Below are 18,435 nucleotides of genomic sequence, written 5' to 3' on the forward strand. Positions count from 1 at the left end.
CATAGATGTCGATGAACTAATAATAAAGCCTAGGGTCAACAACAGATCCAGAGTGGTTCAAGAAGAAATAAATGTGCACATTAAATACCAACTATGGAACCACTGGGTTTTCTTAAACCCAAGAACAAAAATCAATCAACTGTTTTAGTATAAGAGCATCATGACGATGTAGTTTCTATAAATTTAGAGTAAAATGATAAAAGCTAGAAGTTTTAAACACTCAGCATGTGCCAAGTATTATGTCAAATATTTAAGTACCTGTGAGGATGCGTGACTAATAGGACCACTTCACATAAGAGGAAACCAAAGTTCAAGTTATAAAATTTGAACCCCACACTGAGTAACAGGTGGAGCAAGAATCAAGCCAAGGTCTGTCCATTGCTACTAAACTAACAGTGAGCTGACCCTATGATAGAGTTTTAGAAATACTTTGTTTTTCTCTCTTTCCAAGTTAAATTATTAGGGCATGGTATTACCATTCACCTTCTTTCTGATTTTGGCTGTAGAAAGAAATGAAGTGAAGAAAAGTCGAGAGAAAATGGCCATTAGGATTACATGTATCTCTAATTCCCTTCCGAATTAGAGAATTCTGCTTGAAAATGTAATCTGATTATAGGTATTAGTTTTATTTCTTTACTGTTAGCTGGAAATTCTCACCCCTTTTCTATTCCACAAAATGTTGCCTTTTCCAGAAGGTCATAAAGAAGCATACCTTGTTTTATTGCACTTTATTGTGCTTCACAGACATGGTGTTTTTTTACAAATCAAAGTTTTGTGGCAACCTTGTATTGAGCAAGTCTGTTGGTGCCATTTTTCCAACAGCACTTGCTCACTTCATGTCTCTGTGTTGCATTTTGGTAATTCTCACAATATTTCAAACTGTGTCATTCTTACTATATCTGTGCAGTGCTCAAACTTCTTCCAGGGAAACCTGCTCATATGGATTCACTGGGTATGCACAAAATATCCCCCAGAGACGAAGTCACTGATCTATAGACCTGTATTGATGTCAGGCTTTGCATTTATGTCTTATATTCCTAAGGGAGATAGAAGAGAAAGATTTGTTGATTAAATTGCTTCTTGGGAATGTTGCATTAAAATATGTGTCTGACTCAAGGTCTGTTACCAGATGCTTTTATTTCTACATTAACTCATGATATTACAAAGGAGTAAACTGATACCCATAGGAATTGAAACGCAGATTTATTTGATTGCAAAATCCATGGATTGCTTTTTTATACCTCTATGCCAGCAAGCATTGGAATGAAATCATAAAGTTTAATTATTTTGTTTATTTTTCATGCAATCCATATTACTGGTTGAAAAGTGAGGAAAAGTAATCAAGCAAAATATTGTGATTTTCCCAAATGGCCAAAAAAAAAAAAAAGTGTGACTTGTTTTTCTTTTTCTTTTTTTTTTTAATCAAGTTGTGCTAGTAGTTTTGGCCCCTACTTTTTAATTTTCTTTTTTATCTTGAGCTTTAGTATTTTATAGCTTTTAAAAAAAATTAGTGAAATGAGTAAGCACCCATATCAAGCATTTTCCCTCATTCCATTAGTTTTGTTTTATTGCTTATTTCCTTTTGAAACACTACTGTTCTTGCATTCCTTCTAGGTAATCTTAATAGACTTAAATGCAATGCTTGTAATGATCTCCCTGGGCCTCAGCTCTCTTATTTGCAAAATGAGGAAATTAGACTAAATATCTGTATCTTATATAGATATATCTACTATATATGATATATCTATATTTAGGCTAAATAATTTCTATCTTATATCTAAGATAGACTTAAGCTCCAAAATTATGTGATTCCATTTAAGTAAATCTAGGAATAAGTTAATAGAAAGGAGAAACCTGGTTAGGGACTGTTTGCAGGTAAAATGTTCTACCTGTAACAGATCTTCTCAGAGGAGGTATCTTGAAAAATCAGGAGAGACATGGTAGAGCGAAGTAAGAGAGAAGCCTGTGCCATACATAAGGACAGACTGGAGAAAGATGCAGATGCTAAAATGCATGACCAAAGGGAAACAAGTTGGGCTGGAACAGAAGACTGAGGAAGACTGGGGGAGTCAGGGGTACGGAGGAACCAACAAGGGGAATGCACCTGAGTTTCCAAATGGACAATATTTTTAAAGGTCATATAAAAGACATTTTGAAACTGGGAACATAATAAGATATTTAGAAATATATTTGGGTATGAATGAAGTTGGGGAGAGGAAAGCAAATTGCCCCCAACTAACAGACTGCATGCACAGTGGAATTCAGGTGTAACATGGCCTATACTGAGCATAGGATCACAGAGGCCAGAAGATTGTGTTGAGGTTTGAGGAAATAGTGAAAATCAGTAGTTAGTAAGTATTAAAAGGAAGGCAGTGATCTGTCTTTCCAATAAAAGGTTTGAAATTGGAAAACATTCAATTAAAAGTACTAATACAAAATGACAAACAACAATAACAAAAGCAATAAAACAACCTCATTCTGAATGAAGGAAAGGGGCCATGGGGAAAGAAATCCTTTGTCATCAATGACTAGCAGTACGAATTATTTCAGAGAGGCTAATAGTTAGTTACCAAGTGAGCACTTAGAACCCCACAACAAGCCGTAAGTTAGATAGTGCTCTTATTTTAGATAAGGAAGCTGCAGCTCACAAAGACTACATAGCATCCCCCAAAATCACAATTAGTCATTTGCAAAAGCTGAATTTAATCCCACATCTGGGTGACTCCAAAATGTGTCTACTTAAACACTGAATACTACCCACTAGCAGGCAAATGGAAGTTTTAAAAATTGTATACATGGCTTTCAGCTTGAGCACATCCATACAACTAGACTTTTTTTTTTTAAGGACATATTATTTTTCTATTTAAGTACTTTTTTTTTTTACTTTTGAGAGAGAGCGAGAGCGGGTGCAAGAGTGAAAGCAGATGGAGGAGCAGAGGGAGAGGGACAAGCAGACTCCACGCTAAGTGCGGAGCCCAACCCAGGGCTTGATCCCACGACCCTGAGATCATGACTGGAACCAAAACCAAGAATCAGACACTTAACCATCTGAGCCCCCCAGGCACCCCACAAGTACTTTCTTAAGGGAAAGATTGTACCTGAATATAAATAAATAATGTGTTAAAAATGTAAAAATCACAGCTTGAATGAAATTATAATTTATAATTAAATAGCCATGATAATACTCTAAGTGCCTCAACATTACTACAGTGTCTTCAAAGAAGTCACTCAAATAAGAAAAACAAGGTGATAATCAAGTAAGCTAATACAGTAGAAACTGTGGCTCTCAGCATACAGTAGAATCAGTTCAGTTCCATTCAACTAATATTTGAGTAATCTAAATAGTGCCCAATTCTCTGGAAGATGCTGGTAAGAAAACAAGACTGCCTTTACTCCTAACAGATGTTAAATTCATGGAAGATATGTACAGAAATGTATCATTTTAATATAAAGCAGGGGTGAAGGTAACCCTAAACATATATTTACACTTTTCTGGGAGGTACTTAACTCAGTCAGACTGAAGGAAGCTTCTTGAAGACATCTAAATGAAGCCTTGAAAGTGAGCAAGAGCGTTAGCTGTGTTAAGGCCCGCTACCGCATGACAGGAAGAATTACAAAGAATCTTAATCTGGCCAAATCATATAGCATACAACAATTATTAGAATTTTTTTGCTTTCTTTTCTTTGCCTATGTTATACATAATTTATACATTCAAAACAAGTTATTTTTAAACATTTAGTAAGAACAAATATTTTAGCTGAGGGAAGAGCTAACATTAATCAAAGATAAGTGTTAATAAAATCTCAGCTAATGTTCATGTTGCTGGAATAATAATTAACATATTCAAGAATTATTCTTTTTTTAATTTAAATTCAATTATCCAATGAATAGTACATCATTAGTTTTTTATATAATGTTCAATGATTCATTAGTTGCACATAACACCCAGTGCTCATCACATCACAAGCCCTCCTTAATGACCATCACCCAGTTACCCCATCCTCCCACCTCCCTTCCTGCAACCCTCAGTTTGTTTCCCGGAGTTAAGAGTCTCTCATGGTTTGGCTCCCTCTCTGATTTCTTCCCATTCAGTTTTCCCTCCCTTCCCCTATTGTCCTCTTAACTTGTTGGTTCCAAGTCCAATTGTTAGAGGATGTTTCTTCCTTGAATACAGCTGTTGGCACATGAGCAGCACCTAGGATAGCGCAGGAGATTCAGAAATTTGTTAAATATATTTAGGTTGCTTAAGAAGATGTGGTCTTATTGTGGATATCTACGGTGTAAGTTAGAAATTTGAAAGCAATAGGTACATGTGACACCCAAGTGTACTTTCATTTGCTTTAAGCAGAAATTTGTGTTTAAACAATCAGCTTTAGGAACAAGAGCCATTTTATTAGGATGAAGAGGCTCTCTTGGGGACCTCTTTGGGTATGCAGCTAGTTATTATTTTTAACTACACTGACTAACTTTTGTTTGACAAGGCTATTCCATTGCAGTTTGCTGTTCAAGTCACTTTGGCTATTAAATAATAACCAAGTAAACTAAGTGGAGATCAAGTGGGCATAACCTACAAGTGAGTTGCACTAGGGAGACCCAGTAGTATGGTTGACTTGATACTAAGGCTAAAGAAATATCATTGCCTTCTCCTCCCATTGCTATTTATGTTACCTGACAAATGACCACACACACAAGAAGATAGTATCCCTGAAGGAGCACAAAAGACCATTTTCGGTGTCACTTAAAGCGTGCCACTAAATCTCTTAAATTTTGCCTTCATACCTTGTATTAAGTAAATTTACTACCCCTTGTTGCCTAGCCCTTCCCTAACCTGATAGGTCTCTAGCTGAAAATACTTCTATTTAAACAATGTTTTGCAGGTCATAAAACAATTCTATATAATTTGCTTCTTTTAGATACTTTCAGCAACTCTTTTTTTTTAATTTATTCATTTGAGAGAGAGACAGACAGAGCACAAGCAGGGAGAGGGGTAGAGGGAGAGGGAGAAGCAGACTCCCCGCTGAGCTGGGAGCCCCAACATGGGGCTCGATCCCAGGACCATAGGCTAGTAAGTGGTGGATCTGGCACTTGAAATCACCTTTTGACTCTTTGGAATAATTATCAACATGAATGATGATTGGAATCACATATTTTTCCATCAAAGTATACATGCTTAGCCTGTATCTTAGACTTTCTGGGGACTAAGCAACCGTAAGTAAATTTTGAAGGCTTCCATAACTTATTCTGATGCTGCACCCTTGGTTAAGATCCACTGCTTCCTCATTTGATTCTTTATTATACATATCTTCTCAAACTAGACTCAGATTATCAGAATCACTCATCATCTCTTAAAAATGACTTCTTGACTTCACTACATTTAAACATGTTACATGGATTCTGACCATGCAAACCATTAATAATTTACTATTAATAATTATGAAACTTGACTAAGAGATACCTAGTTTTTACTATCCTGTAATATGCTCAATATGTTTTTATATTATAATTACTGTAAACATTTTAAGCATGTACAAAGTTATATCAATTAATATTGGTACAGAAATAGATAAATACATAAACAATTGTACAAAAGAATCTGGGAACAGATATCCACATTTTAATTAAATGAGTATATACCCATTCTTTATAATTTTCATTATTGTTGTTGCTATTGTTGTTGTTATTGACAGAAGTTATTCTAAAGAGCAATGAGTGAGTCCCTATCTCTCAATACAGTTACTTGTATGAAAAATGGCACCCTCCCCCCAAAAAGAAATTGCTCCCTACCTCAGACCATACAAAGAGCCACAGCTCCAGGTAGATTATAGACTTATATGTGAAAGAAAAAATTTTTCTTCTAAAGCTTTTAGAAGATACTATAATGGACTACCTTCATAACCTTAGGGTTAGGGCAAGATTTCCTTCTTAAATGAGACCAAAAAAGCATATTCAAGAAAGAAATTAGTAAATTTGACTACATTAAAATAAGAACTCTTGTCCATTAGAAGACATAATTATAACAGTGAAAATACAAGTCACAGAATGGAAAAAATTGTTTGTAAGTTATACCAAAGTACTGGTATCCAATTGGGAAAACTGGAAAAGAATGGAACTGAACCCCTATCTATGCCATACACAAAAAAAATCAACTGAAAATAGGTGAAAGACTTGAATATAAGACCTGAAATTGTAAAACAATTAAAAGAAAATATAATGGGTATGATCCTTGACATTGGTCTTGGCAATGATTTTTTGGATTTGACACCAAAAGCAAAGGTAATAAAAGCAAAGATAAGATGATGTGAGGAGCACTGGGTGTTATACACAACTGACAAATTATTGAACACTACATCTGAAACTAATGATTGGCTAATTGAATTTAGATTAAAAAAAAAAGCAAAGATAAGTGGGACTGCATCAAACTAAAAAGCTTCTGCACAGCTTCTGCATACAACAAAATGAAAAGGCAACCTATGGAATGGGAGGAAAATTTGCACACTATATATCTGATAAGGGGTTAATGTTCAAAATACATAAGGAACTTCTACAACTCAATACCATAAAAATAGTAACAAAAACCAAATAACCCAATTTAAAACTGGGCAAAGGACTTAAATACACATTTTTCCAAAGAAGGCATTCAGATGGCCAACAGGTACATGAAATGTGCTCAGTGTCACTAATCATCAGGGAAATGTAAGTCAAAACCCCAATGAAATATTACCTCACATCTGTTAGAATGGTTGTTGTCGAAAAGATAAGAGATAACAAGCGTTAGTGAAGATATGGAGAAAACGGAACCCTTGTTTGTGAGAAAGAAAATTGGTACAGCCACTGTGGAAAATAGTATGGAGATTCCTCAAAAAATTAAAAATAGAACTACCTTCTGATCCAGCAATTCCACTCTGGGTATACATCCAAAGGAAATGAAATAAGTAGCTTGTACCTGCACTCCCATGTTCATTGCAGCATTATTCACAATAGCCAAATATGGAAACTTAAGCATTCATCAACAGATAAATGAATTTTTTAAATGCGGTACACACACATACACACATACACACACATATAGGAATATTATTCAGCCTTGCATGCAACTACATGGATAAACCTGGAGGGCATTATATGCTAAGTGAAATAAGCCAGAGAAAGACAAATTCTTCATGGTATCACTCACTCACATGGGGAATCTAAAAAAGAAAGTAGAATTCATAAAAACAGAGTAGAAAAGTGGTTGCCACTTTTCTGGGGGGTGGAGGAAATTCAAGAAGTTAGTAAAAGGGCACATACTTTCAGATAAGATGAATTAAGTCTGAACATCTAATGTATAACATGATGACTATAATTGATAATACCGTATCATATAATTCAAATTTGCTAAGAAAGTAGAACTTACATGTTTTGCCCCCCACCCCAAAAGGTAGGGGCACCTGGGTGGCTCAGTCGGTTAAGCATCTGCCTTCGGCTCAGGTCATGATCCCAGGGTCCTGGGATGGAGCCCCGAGTGAGACTCCATGCTCAGTGGGGAGTCTGCCTCTCCCTCTCCCTCTGCTCCTCCCTCTGCTCATGCTCTTTCTCTGTCTCCCAAACAAATGAATAAAATCTTTTTTTTAAAAAGGGTAAATATATGAGTTGATGGACATGTTAATTTCATGATGTATACACATATCAAATCATCACAACGTACACTTTAAATATCTTACAATTTTATTTCTCAATTATATCTCAATTATAAAACTTGGGGGGGGGACCTCCAAAGTACTGGTATCCATACTTAATAAAAAAATACTATTAAGAAAAAAGGGGAAAAAAACTCAGTAAAGAAATGGGCAAAATATTTGAACTTCACAAAAAAGGAAATTCAGATTGTTGTTAAACATATAAGAGGGGTTCAATGTCATTAGTAATCAGGAAAAGGTGAATTAAAACCACAATAAAATACCATTACACACCCATGAAATTGACCAAAATGTGAATATTGTGAGTTGCATTATACTGCTGGTCGGGTGTAAATGGGTACAACCACTTTGGAAAACAATTTGGAATTATCTAGTAAAATTGAAAAAAATGCATACTTTATCATGTTACAATTTCACCCCTTAGAATAGAACTCATAAAGTCTCTTGCCCATGTGGACCAGAATACTATACATGTAAAAGAATGTCTATAACATCATTGCTCTTAATTTTCCTGAAGTATAAAGAAGCCAAATGTCCAAAGAGAGTAGAATGGATAATCATGGTGTATTCATATACTGGAATATTTTACAGCAACAAAACTAAGTAAACTCTGGTTCAATTCCAAATTTCCCGCAGACAATATTAAATAAATGAAACTAGACAAAAATAATACATTTTGTCTGATACATTCATATGAAGTTCCCCAAACCCCCAAATAAACTACATATTTAGGGATGCATAAGTATTTGGGGAAACCATAGAGAAAGCATTACTATAAAATCAGGGCCATGGTCACCTCAAGCAGACAGGAAAGGAATGGCATCTGGAGGAGACACAGTGAGGTAGAGAATTCAAAGGGCAGCAGGTTTTATTTCTCATTCTGGGCATTCTCTTTATAATTACTCATTATGCTCTCCAATTAAGCCTTATGCAATTTTCTGTATGTGTGTTATAGTTCACAATTTTGAAAAAGCTTTAAAAAGCTTGCTTAAGCAGAAAACCTCGCATAAATACTATCAAATTTGAGCATCATGAGAATATGGGGTTAGGAATTGAAACAGGTAAATCATCTGAGTTTGGTTTACTGCTGAAATGGTATAAACATGTCTGATTGTTGGAACCCACCAAATGTGTGTGTTTTGTTTTTTTTTTAATTGTCGTGTGGTAGGGTGTGGCTCGTGAGTCTGGAGCTGCTTTTTTTCAGTTACAATAAAACATTTCAGACAATAATCTCTAGAAATCAGAGAATGACAATACAGCTTGGCTGCTGGTGAAGCTAACAATGAAGTGCCTGCAAGCAAAGCATGGTGAGTGAAATTTTAATTAATCAGCATGTTTATTTTAGTATGAATGTCACTCCCACCACTTCCTGTGTCCAGAGTCTATTATTCATATTTCTATGGGTAACATATCTTCCTGCCAAGGCCCTGCTCCTTTCTTTCTTTATTATCTTGGGTATTCAGCAAAGCGTTGCTATTTAGCTCTGGCTGATTCTCAGAAGAATCTGATAAAAAGGATAAAACAATGGATTCTTATTAAAATATAAAAAATAAAACCATGGGCAAGCATAGCAACAGATTTGGTCATAAAACCAGGAGCACACTATGTCAGGATTAAAACGTATTTACACGTTAAATGAGAACATTATGAACAAGCACAGAGAAAATAGAGCTATCACAACAATGTAAATGGAAACCAGTCCTTATCTAATTTGACACTCACAGACTCCCTCACCCTTCACTATCCAAGGAAATAGAACTAAATTACAAATAGAGGTGTTCCATTTATCACTTAACATCTGCCAAGTGCATTATATATATTATCTCCTTTAATTCTCACAAAATTTCATAAAATAAGCAATATTATGCTCCCCCTTGTATAGGGGAAAACACTGAGGCTTAGGGAAATGGAGTATTTTGCACACAGCAAGCCAGGGCTCATAAAAGGGTCAGAAGTCAATCCCAGGAGCCTGATTACAGAAGCCACAATGAAACCGTTATGTGATATAAGATTACCTATTCTCTCCCATCAGTGAAGGATCCCAAGAGAACTTCCTGACACTTCTGGAAAGGCCCCGAATGCTCTTGTTTAATGATAATCACTAGAATAGTGCCTGGACAGCCTCCTTAACAGCCTAAAGAAATTATGGCAGATTTTAGAAGCACATAATTTATTCCTAGAAACCTTACCCATGGAGAGTCTGGCATAACTGATAAAGGATCAAGAACCATCTCTAGAAGTCTGCGTCAATGAAAAGACTTTCAGTGATAAAGCCATCTATAAGCGCAATGTCTTATCTGAGATGTCTGCCTTGACCCTTCTAGACTGTGTTCCCACATTTCTGAATCACTGCACTGTTCACATTATACTGCCATTTGTTTTTCTTTCTCTCCACTCTACTAGATTTTGAGAACTAATAAAGGAAAGAACTTCAAATTCTTATATCCTCAGTACTTTGCACGGGATCTGGAATACAGCAAATGCAATAAATATTTCTAGAATCCAGTGTTAAGCAATAATGTAATAGTGCTTATATTTACTAAGCACAGCTATGAGTTAGGTGCTGCAGGAGGTGATCTTTGTGTGTTATCTCACTATTCATCACGAGGATTTAATGAGGTGAAATATTGGCGTTAGCCTTATCTTTAAGCATATAATTATAGGCTTAGGTTTAACTAAGAAACAACTTGCGCAGGATCACATTGGTAGTAACGGTGAAGCTAGAATCCAAATTCGTGACTGCCTGATTCTGGAGTCTCCCCTCTCAACACTGCTCTGTTCTCATGCTTCAGAATTAGTAACTTTTATTAAAAAGTCATATTTAACTAGTGGAATCTCTTTTTTTTTATCACTTTATGGTAATCTTCACTGTTTAAGTTAGTATGTATAAATATTCCCCTTAAAATATCTTTATTTCCTAGATGGATGATTCCTTAAGAGTTAGACTCTTCGACTTCATTGTTTGTTTTTTTCTGGAGTGCAAAGTCTGAAGAGCTGAGTAGTAAAGCAAGTTTCTGCTAATTATGTATTAGATATTAAAATATAATGGCACTGTGGTTGCAGAAAACACAAATTATTCGTCTGAGACAAAGTCCCTTCATTTTTAATGGTTCTGGTTGTCCTCATATATAATCCCTATCTATTTAAGGAAACATAGAAGGATACAAAGGAACCCTCCATTTTGAGAAAAGAAGAAAGGGATTCCTTTTAACTTCAAATATGAAACAGCCATTGTAACTCTGGTTCCATCTAAGATTGGCCATTTTTGTTAAAGTTAGTTTTTTTTAATACAGTATGCTTTCGTACTTTGTTTTTAATGAGAAATTTAAGGAGCATTACCAGAGCTATGGGAACAGTTTTGCACTGCAAGCAAGAGCTTGGGGAAAACATCAAACCATGTAGTTGAAAGAGATATAAAAAAAGAAACCATTCTGGAATTTTTCCAAAACTTGGTCACAATAATGTAAAATTTTGAGAGATATAAACTGGTTCTCTCTAAAGTGATAAAATTCAAAATAAGCCTAAAGGCAATGCTCACCAAAAATCGCTTATCCATAGCAATTCATGGATTCTGAGGTTAAATTATTCCTGTGAATAAAACCAATGAAATTACTGTCAGACATTCAGGCCAAGGTTCAGAAACAGCTGCTGTTGTTTTTTTCTTCCGTATTCCTTTTTACTTCCTGTTCAGTATGTTGAATAAGAAAAATGTAAGAAAATTAAGGACAGTTCTTAATTAGGAAGGACTGAGTTAAGAAGGTAATTAGGAAGGCTGAAAATTAAACTGTTTACTCTGGGAGGTGGTGAATTACCCACAGTTGGGGATATTGAAGCAGAGAGTCAACAACCACTGGTCAGGAGCTAGTAGGATATCGAGGACTAGGTCTTTAGTACTCTTTTTCCAAATCTAAAGGTCTATAATTCTCATCTTCATTTGTGCTCATGGCTTGTACTTACCTGTTGTGAGGTTATCCTACCTCTCTTGACGTCCCTTTTTAAGGGCAGGATTTACTCTCAGTCCTTTGACTTCTGCTTGGCCGGAAATCACAACTCTGGGTCCAGGAGCATCTTTGCCAGAAGGCAGTTTGAAATGAAGGAGGGGATAAAACTATCCCGGTGCTTGTTCTTAGAATTCTGTCCAGCTTTCACCCACCCTGGTCCTCCTTCAGTCCTGATCCCTATATAACTATAAATAGAGCTAGCAAGAGGTGGGTTGGGATTCAAACCAAGGACTGGTTCCAAATCTCCTGTTCTTATTGCACCACACATCATCCGTTATTCTAGATTTTTGGCAACTGAGCAGGGGAATTTCAATTTGTTGCTGCTCATGTCCTGGCAGAGCTCACAGCCTGGCAAAGGCTTCCTAGTCTGGAGTGTGCAATGGTCAAGGCCGTGGCCAAGCCAGACTATCTCGGTGGAAAAGATTCATTGACCCATCAACCAAGCTATCAATAATGTCTCAAGCATATCATCTGTATCCTTTCAAAGAATTAAAACTATGTTCCTGCTGATAACATTCTATACTAGGGACTGCTGGCTACAGAGTAGAATTTGCATGACCTAGCTGAATTGGAGAAATCACAGAATTCTTGAATTAAACATAGAAAGTGGTTATTAGAGGCACCTGGGTGGCACAGTCAGTTAAGCCTCCAAGTCTTGGTTTCAGTTCAGATCATGATCTCAGGGCTGTGGGATCGAGCCCAACGATCAGCTCCCCGCCCCCCCCCCCCCCAGGATCGTTTCCTTGCAGAGCTGGTAGTCTGCTTGAGTTTCTTTCTGCAACCACCTGGTCCCTGCCCCCCTGCATTTTCTCTCTAAAATAAATAAATAAATCTGAAAAAGAAAAAGAAAAACAAAGTGTCTCAGCAGTCCTTGAATTTATAACATACATTATAGAGATGGGGAAATAGAGGTGCAGCAAGATCTAAGTAAGCATAATCTAACTGATGCTCCTGTCGGGTTTAGAGCTCCAATCTGCCCTTCCTGCAGCATAGTCCTTCCACATCCCACAGTGGAGGGAGCTGAGAGTCAGTAACCCTCTGTGTGTGTTGGAGGGAACTCAGGCACTGCCTTTTCTACCAGACTCAAAGACCAACAATAATGATAAATTGAGCTGATAATATACTTGTCAGAAGATCAGGGTGTACAGAGAAAATTACTCCAAACAATTGTAAAGCAGATAAGATCACAGAGCAGCTAGAGGAAAAGAAAATTGTAAATTCAGAGTACATAGAATTCGAAACATCAGTTCTGACTTCAGGCAGAAACATTCGCCAGGACTAATTCTACCATTAAAAAAAATGTTTTAACAGACTTTTCAAATACTTCTTTTCTTTGCAGCAACTTTATCTATAAAGATAGGATAAAATCTGGCTTTTGGACAAATGAGGATATACTTTAGCTAATGTTGAGAATATCTTAAGCAGTGCTAAATATGGCAGGAAGAGCACGCAGTAAGCCCCTTATTCAAGAACAGGATTTATCCTGTTAAAATGTCAACCACAATTTCAGCCACAAGTGTAAGTTGGAAAGGCACATTAAATATGAAGAAATAAAGGATTTTTTCCTAAGGTTTAAAACAAACTCATGACATAGAACATTGTACGGATGTCAAATTTCTAATTTTGATATGTATAATAATTATATAAGATGTAACCATTGGAGAGAACTTGATGAAAAGCAACTTCCAATGAATCTATAATTATTTCCAAATAAAAAGATTTTAAAAACACTAACTCTTGAGGAAGTTTACTAATAAAAAATGCACACTCATTGCTCATCATCTCATGACCTATTAATATCATAATCCATTGTCTTTTGCTTCTGCTGTTATAAGCTTATTTTTTATTTAGCCTGTCAAGCACTATCAAAAATTCAAGGTAGACTCATTTCCAATATCATCATTACAAGCAATTCACTAAACAGCAAATGTATTTTTCCATTAATTCAGGCCATTATTTGTAAATTTAGATACCTAAACCTTCACATTGGCTCATTTTTTACTTTGCCTGATATTATTTCTTGAAAAAAACTATATTAATCTCAAATTACAGGAAAAAAAAGTCTCTGTATTGGTTCGTTTAAAGACTGTCAGTGCTGATATAATGCTTTTCAATGCTATATATTGTGACTAAGTTTTGTTTCCATTGAGAGGGCAAAAAGCCTAATTTAAGAAATTTTTAATTTTATTAAATCTAAGTCCAAATGGATCATGATTCTGATATCAAATCCATAATGTTCATTTATTTAAAGACATTGATATGTGCTTCTCATGGAACCTTGGAGTTGGAAAAGACCGTAGGAGTCATCTGACCCATACACCGCACTTTATAGATGATGAACAGCAGGCTCAATAAGATAAAATGATTTGCTTTCTATGGCCACCAAATCTGGGGCATCTTTATCACTGTAAACCATTTGTAGACAGATTTTGTTTGCCTGAATTAAAAATCACCTCCACCACTTGGCCGCTATATGACTTTGGGCAAGTGATTTACTCTCTGTGTGCCTTAGTTTCTCTATATGTAACATGAGGATACTGACAGTGTAGTTGTTGAGGTCTTTCTAAAGTGGCTTAATACTTTTAATTCTAGATATGCTAGGTCTTAGCTGAGGTGATTTTATACTTGTAATTCTAGATATTCTTTTTTTTTAATGTTATGTTCATCACCATACATTACATCATTAGTTTTTGATGTAGTGTTCCATGATTCATTGTTTGCATATAACACCCCGTGCTCCATTCAATACATGCCCTCTTTAATACCCATCACCAGGCTAACCCATCCCCTCAACCCCCTCCCCTCTAGAACCCTCAGTTTATTTCTCAGAGTCCATAGTCTCTCATGGTTCGTCTCCCCCTCTGAGTCCCCCCCTTCATCTAGATATTCTTTTCTATTTTAAAAAAAGCCATTATTTATCATATGGCACACTATGGATTCAAAATGGGGTATGTATATTGCAAGATTCATTCCTATAGCCGACATTGCTGTTTCTGGATCTAACATCCACTTCTCTCCATTCAGACTCGAAGGCAAAGAGGACGCTGACCAACACTCAGCTCCTCCCTGTTGAGGTCAGGTAGACCTACAGATCTTCTCAGAAACAATCTTCCCCTTGTTTTGGAGACAGTTTATAGCTTTTCCTGGGCATTTTGGTCTTCTCCAAGAACTTTCAATCTCAAGGTTCTTGCCCAACCCAGAAGGGACAGGTTATACCAGCAGGAACTATGATGGCCTGAACTTGGCTCTCATTCTCTGACCTGTAGTCAGGCCCCAGATGTTTCTTTCAGGTTTCATGTTAGTATTTAGACCAAAGTTGGGAGGAGGTCAGCAGAGTCATCTTCAAGCCATCATCTTCCTAGAATCTTCTAGTGATTCTTTTTTTTTTTTAATTTTATTTTATTATGTTATGTTAGTCACCATACAATACATCATTAGTTTTTGATGTAGTGATTCTTTTTTTTATTAAAAGATTTTATTTATTTTTGACAGAGAGAGAGTGTGTACAAGCAGGGGAAGCAGCAGACAGAGGGAGAGGGAAAAGCAGGCTTCCTACTGAGCGGGGAGCCTGATGTGGGGCTCAATCCCAGGACCCTGGGATCATGACCTGAGCTGAAGGCAGACACTTAACCATCTGAGCCACCCAGGGGCCTCATGATGTAGTGATTCTTGATGAAGTGAGAAACTAAAATTAATTGCTCAAATCCATTTCTCCTCAAGAAGACAAATTAATTGTTAATCATCCAGTTTCTTAGAAATTATCCTTAGTTCTTCTCTTTCTCTCATCTCCACTTTAAATCCATTTCTAAGGTCCATTTTTTACCTTCATAGATCAAGTCAACACTGTGCACTCTCTCCACTGCTGCCACCACCTCTCTCTACTACTTCATTAGAGAGTTAGCCTTCTAACAGGTTTCCTGATTCTTTGTTGTTCCTGCACCTTCAGTTCATTCTCCACACAAGAGCCTACAAGAGCTTTTACATACAGATTGAATTATGCTTCCCCTCAGCTCCCTACATGTAGCATAAAATTTAAAATTCTTATCATGGACTATAAAGCCCTAAATAATCTGGCCCCTGCTTTCCTTTACAATCACATCTGGTACAACTCCTCCTCTCACTCACTATGCTTCAGTCACATAGACTCTAATTCAGTTTCTAGAACATTCTAAAGGTTTTCCTTTTCTCATCTTAGGGTTTTTGCTCATGATTTTCCTTTGATCTGGAGTATTCTTCCCTAAGCTCTTCCTATAGCAGCTTCCTTCTCAATCTGAAGTTCTCAGTTCAATGTCTCCTACTTGGGAAGACCTTTCCTGATCATTGTCAGTGCGTTTCCTTTCTGTTACTTTTTGACTAAATTCCCTGTTTATTTCTTTCCTCAAATTTTACATTTTATAATTATTTATTTCATTGCCAATTTATTGTCTGTGTTTTGTCTGTCTATCTATATGTTCCATGATAGCAAGGACCATGTATGCTTTGCTAATGATTTTATACTAGGTACCAAGCACATGATTGGTGTCAATAAAAATTTATTAAGTAGATAAATGTGGGTTAAAAAGATATACAAGACATATCCCAAACCCAAAGCATTGACTGTCTTAAAAAGAGATAAATTATGCATATAAATGATTGCAGTATAAATAAATATATACCAAACACCATATGAAAGACAAACTAAATGTCAGGGGGATGTAGAGAGTATGGAAAGACCTAAGGACCACATTAAAGTGTACTTGATGTTTGAACTGAACCTTAAGCTTGATAGGCAGAGACAGAAAAGAAGGCATTAAAAGCAAAACAACTTAGATAGAGGTGGAAAAGTTCTATTAGGTATATGCAAGAAATAAAGCAGGAAGGACAGTAGAATTTATAAGGAGAAAAGATAAACTGTGATCAAATCATAGGGAGATATAAATAGTGGGTTGAGGGGTTTGTACTTTGTTCAGTAGTAGAGGGAAAATTATTTCAAATTTTTAACTGGTTAGTGACATTTAACAGGAAGTGTTAACTCAACAGGAGAGGTTGGGAGGGGATAACATAGAGCAGGAGTGTTATAAAATTGCCTGGATGAGGATGGTGATACTGGGAATGAAAAATAATAGAAGGCAGAGATTCCATTCTGGCCTTCTTGAAATGGTAGAGTCCATGGAAGTACCTCTAGGGATGCTGAAGCCCTCAGCACATTATAGGTAAATATTTTAGTGTAGGCATTTTTTTTTTTTTTTTTTAGAGAGAGCGGTCCTTAGCTTTTATCAGAAATCTCAATGGAGTCTCTAATCTCAAAATTTTAAGGAGGTTAGTTTACTTGACCCTAGTTTTCTTTCCTGGGGCTACTCAGAAATGCTTATCCATGGCTTTAGTCTTTCCTGCTTTGTCTGAACATTTGATAGGGTGAAACACTCAACTAAAATTCATTAGAGTTAAAAAAAAAAAAACCTCATTGAACACACTTCTGGTGTATTTCAATTATATTCATTATTTTCCATTCAGAAGAGAGTATTTCTCTCCTCTCATTGATCTTTGCTTTTGAATCTAAGGCTAAGCATTCACATTCGGTGGATTAAATATATCCACCCACTCTTTTAACCTGACCTTACTGAGATTTATAAATGTTATTTCATACCTCTAACACAAATTACCTCTTACAGGGCATATACAAATACTCCAGCCATACACCAAGATTATTTTTCTAATACCAAGATCAATGGATCCAAATATATTTATAAACAAAGAAGTGAAATACTTTGAACGTCTATTCTGAAGCTCTTAACTCTTTTTTTTTTAAGATTTTATTTATTTATTTGAGATAGAGATCGAGAAAGAGAGCATGAGCGGGCGGGTGGGGGGTGGGGAGGGCAGAGGGAGAGGGAGAAGTAACCTCCCCACTGAGCGGGAAGCCCAACACAGGACTCCATCCCAGGACCCCGGGATCATGACCTGAGCCGAAGACCGAGGCTTCACCGAATGAGCCATCCAGGTGCCCCTGAAACTCTTAACTCTTGTACATTTTCAGGAATTGTTTCTTTTCCACTAAGGGGATTGAATTAGTAATGGTATCTTGCAGTGCTTTTCCTAGTTGTGGATATTAGCCATGAAATCTATTTTCTCAGTGACTGAAGAGATATTTCAGAAATGTTGGTATTGATCTGATCTTGTAGTACATGCTCTGGAATGCCAGTCAGATGATTTATCCAGTAAGACGTATAAGCACTCACTCCATTCAGCAGCTATTGGCTGGTTGTTGACAGGTTTTGCCTCCACTAACGAGAACTCTTTCAGCCATGCCCTACCCATAGTGCAAGGAGTCCATAGGCCAAAGAACATGCCCACATGGGGTCCATGCTCCTCTTTCTATCCCACTCTCTGGGTACTCAAGACCCTGGAAATCCCTGCCCAAACAGACTCAAGTTTGCCTCCTTAGTAGAAAGTAGTATAATTGCATAATGATTCCATCAGTTTCTGTACTTTTGATAGAAGAGGTATGAAAGTCTCTAGCAGTAAAAATATTTGGATTGTGATTAAGTATGCCTTAGATAAAAGCAATCAGTTTTTAGGAGAAACTCATTTATTATACTGAGACCAGTGAGAAATTTCTCCCTCAGGTCCTCTTAAAAAGGATATTGCATATTATGAGAAACAACAATTGCAACAGCATCCTTACAATAAGTTTAGCAATGAGCTTCATGAGATAGGTTCTCACAGTGTTCCTCACTGTCGAACACTGCTGTAATGCAAAATACAGGTAAATAAGGGCA

At 36.5% G+C, this 18,435-nt stretch overlaps 2 protein-coding genes across 8 annotated transcripts in view; one reads left to right on the forward strand and one right to left on the reverse strand.

Annotated features, from left to right (window-relative positions):
• NPY5R (neuropeptide Y receptor Y5) overlaps positions 1 to 11,891 on the reverse strand; it is a 40,250-nt gene extending 28,359 nt beyond the window's left edge. The window contains exons 1-3 of one of the 7 annotated variants that reach the window (XR_004682407.1): positions 11,654 to 11,891; positions 11,215 to 11,264; positions 8,963 to 9,810 (exon numbers count right to left, since the gene is read on the reverse strand). The gene's annotated coding sequence lies outside the window, so the exon portion shown is untranslated. Of the gene's footprint in view, positions 1 to 4,044; positions 4,196 to 8,962; positions 9,811 to 11,214 lie in introns of those variants that run through there. The other 6 variants (XR_004682406.1, XR_004682404.1, XR_004682405.1 and 3 more) reach the window with 6 other exon arrangements.
• Positions 8,712 to 18,435, forward strand: part of NAF1 (nuclear assembly factor 1 ribonucleoprotein) — a 146,338-nt gene continuing 136,614 nt past the window's right edge. Inside the window, exon 1 of the mRNA XM_035022780.1 lies at positions 8,712 to 8,983. Within this exon, the coding sequence (XP_034878671.1) occupies positions 8,981 to 8,983 (3 nt within the window). The 5' untranslated portion in view covers positions 8,712 to 8,980. The remainder of the gene's footprint in view (positions 8,984 to 18,435) is intronic.

This window comes from Mirounga leonina, unplaced genomic scaffold (assembly GCF_011800145.1).
Source record: "Mirounga leonina isolate KUSES-001 unplaced genomic scaffold, KU_Mleo_1.0 Mir_176, whole genome shotgun sequence".
Lineage (NCBI taxonomy): Eukaryota > Metazoa > Chordata > Mammalia > Carnivora > Phocidae > Mirounga > Mirounga leonina.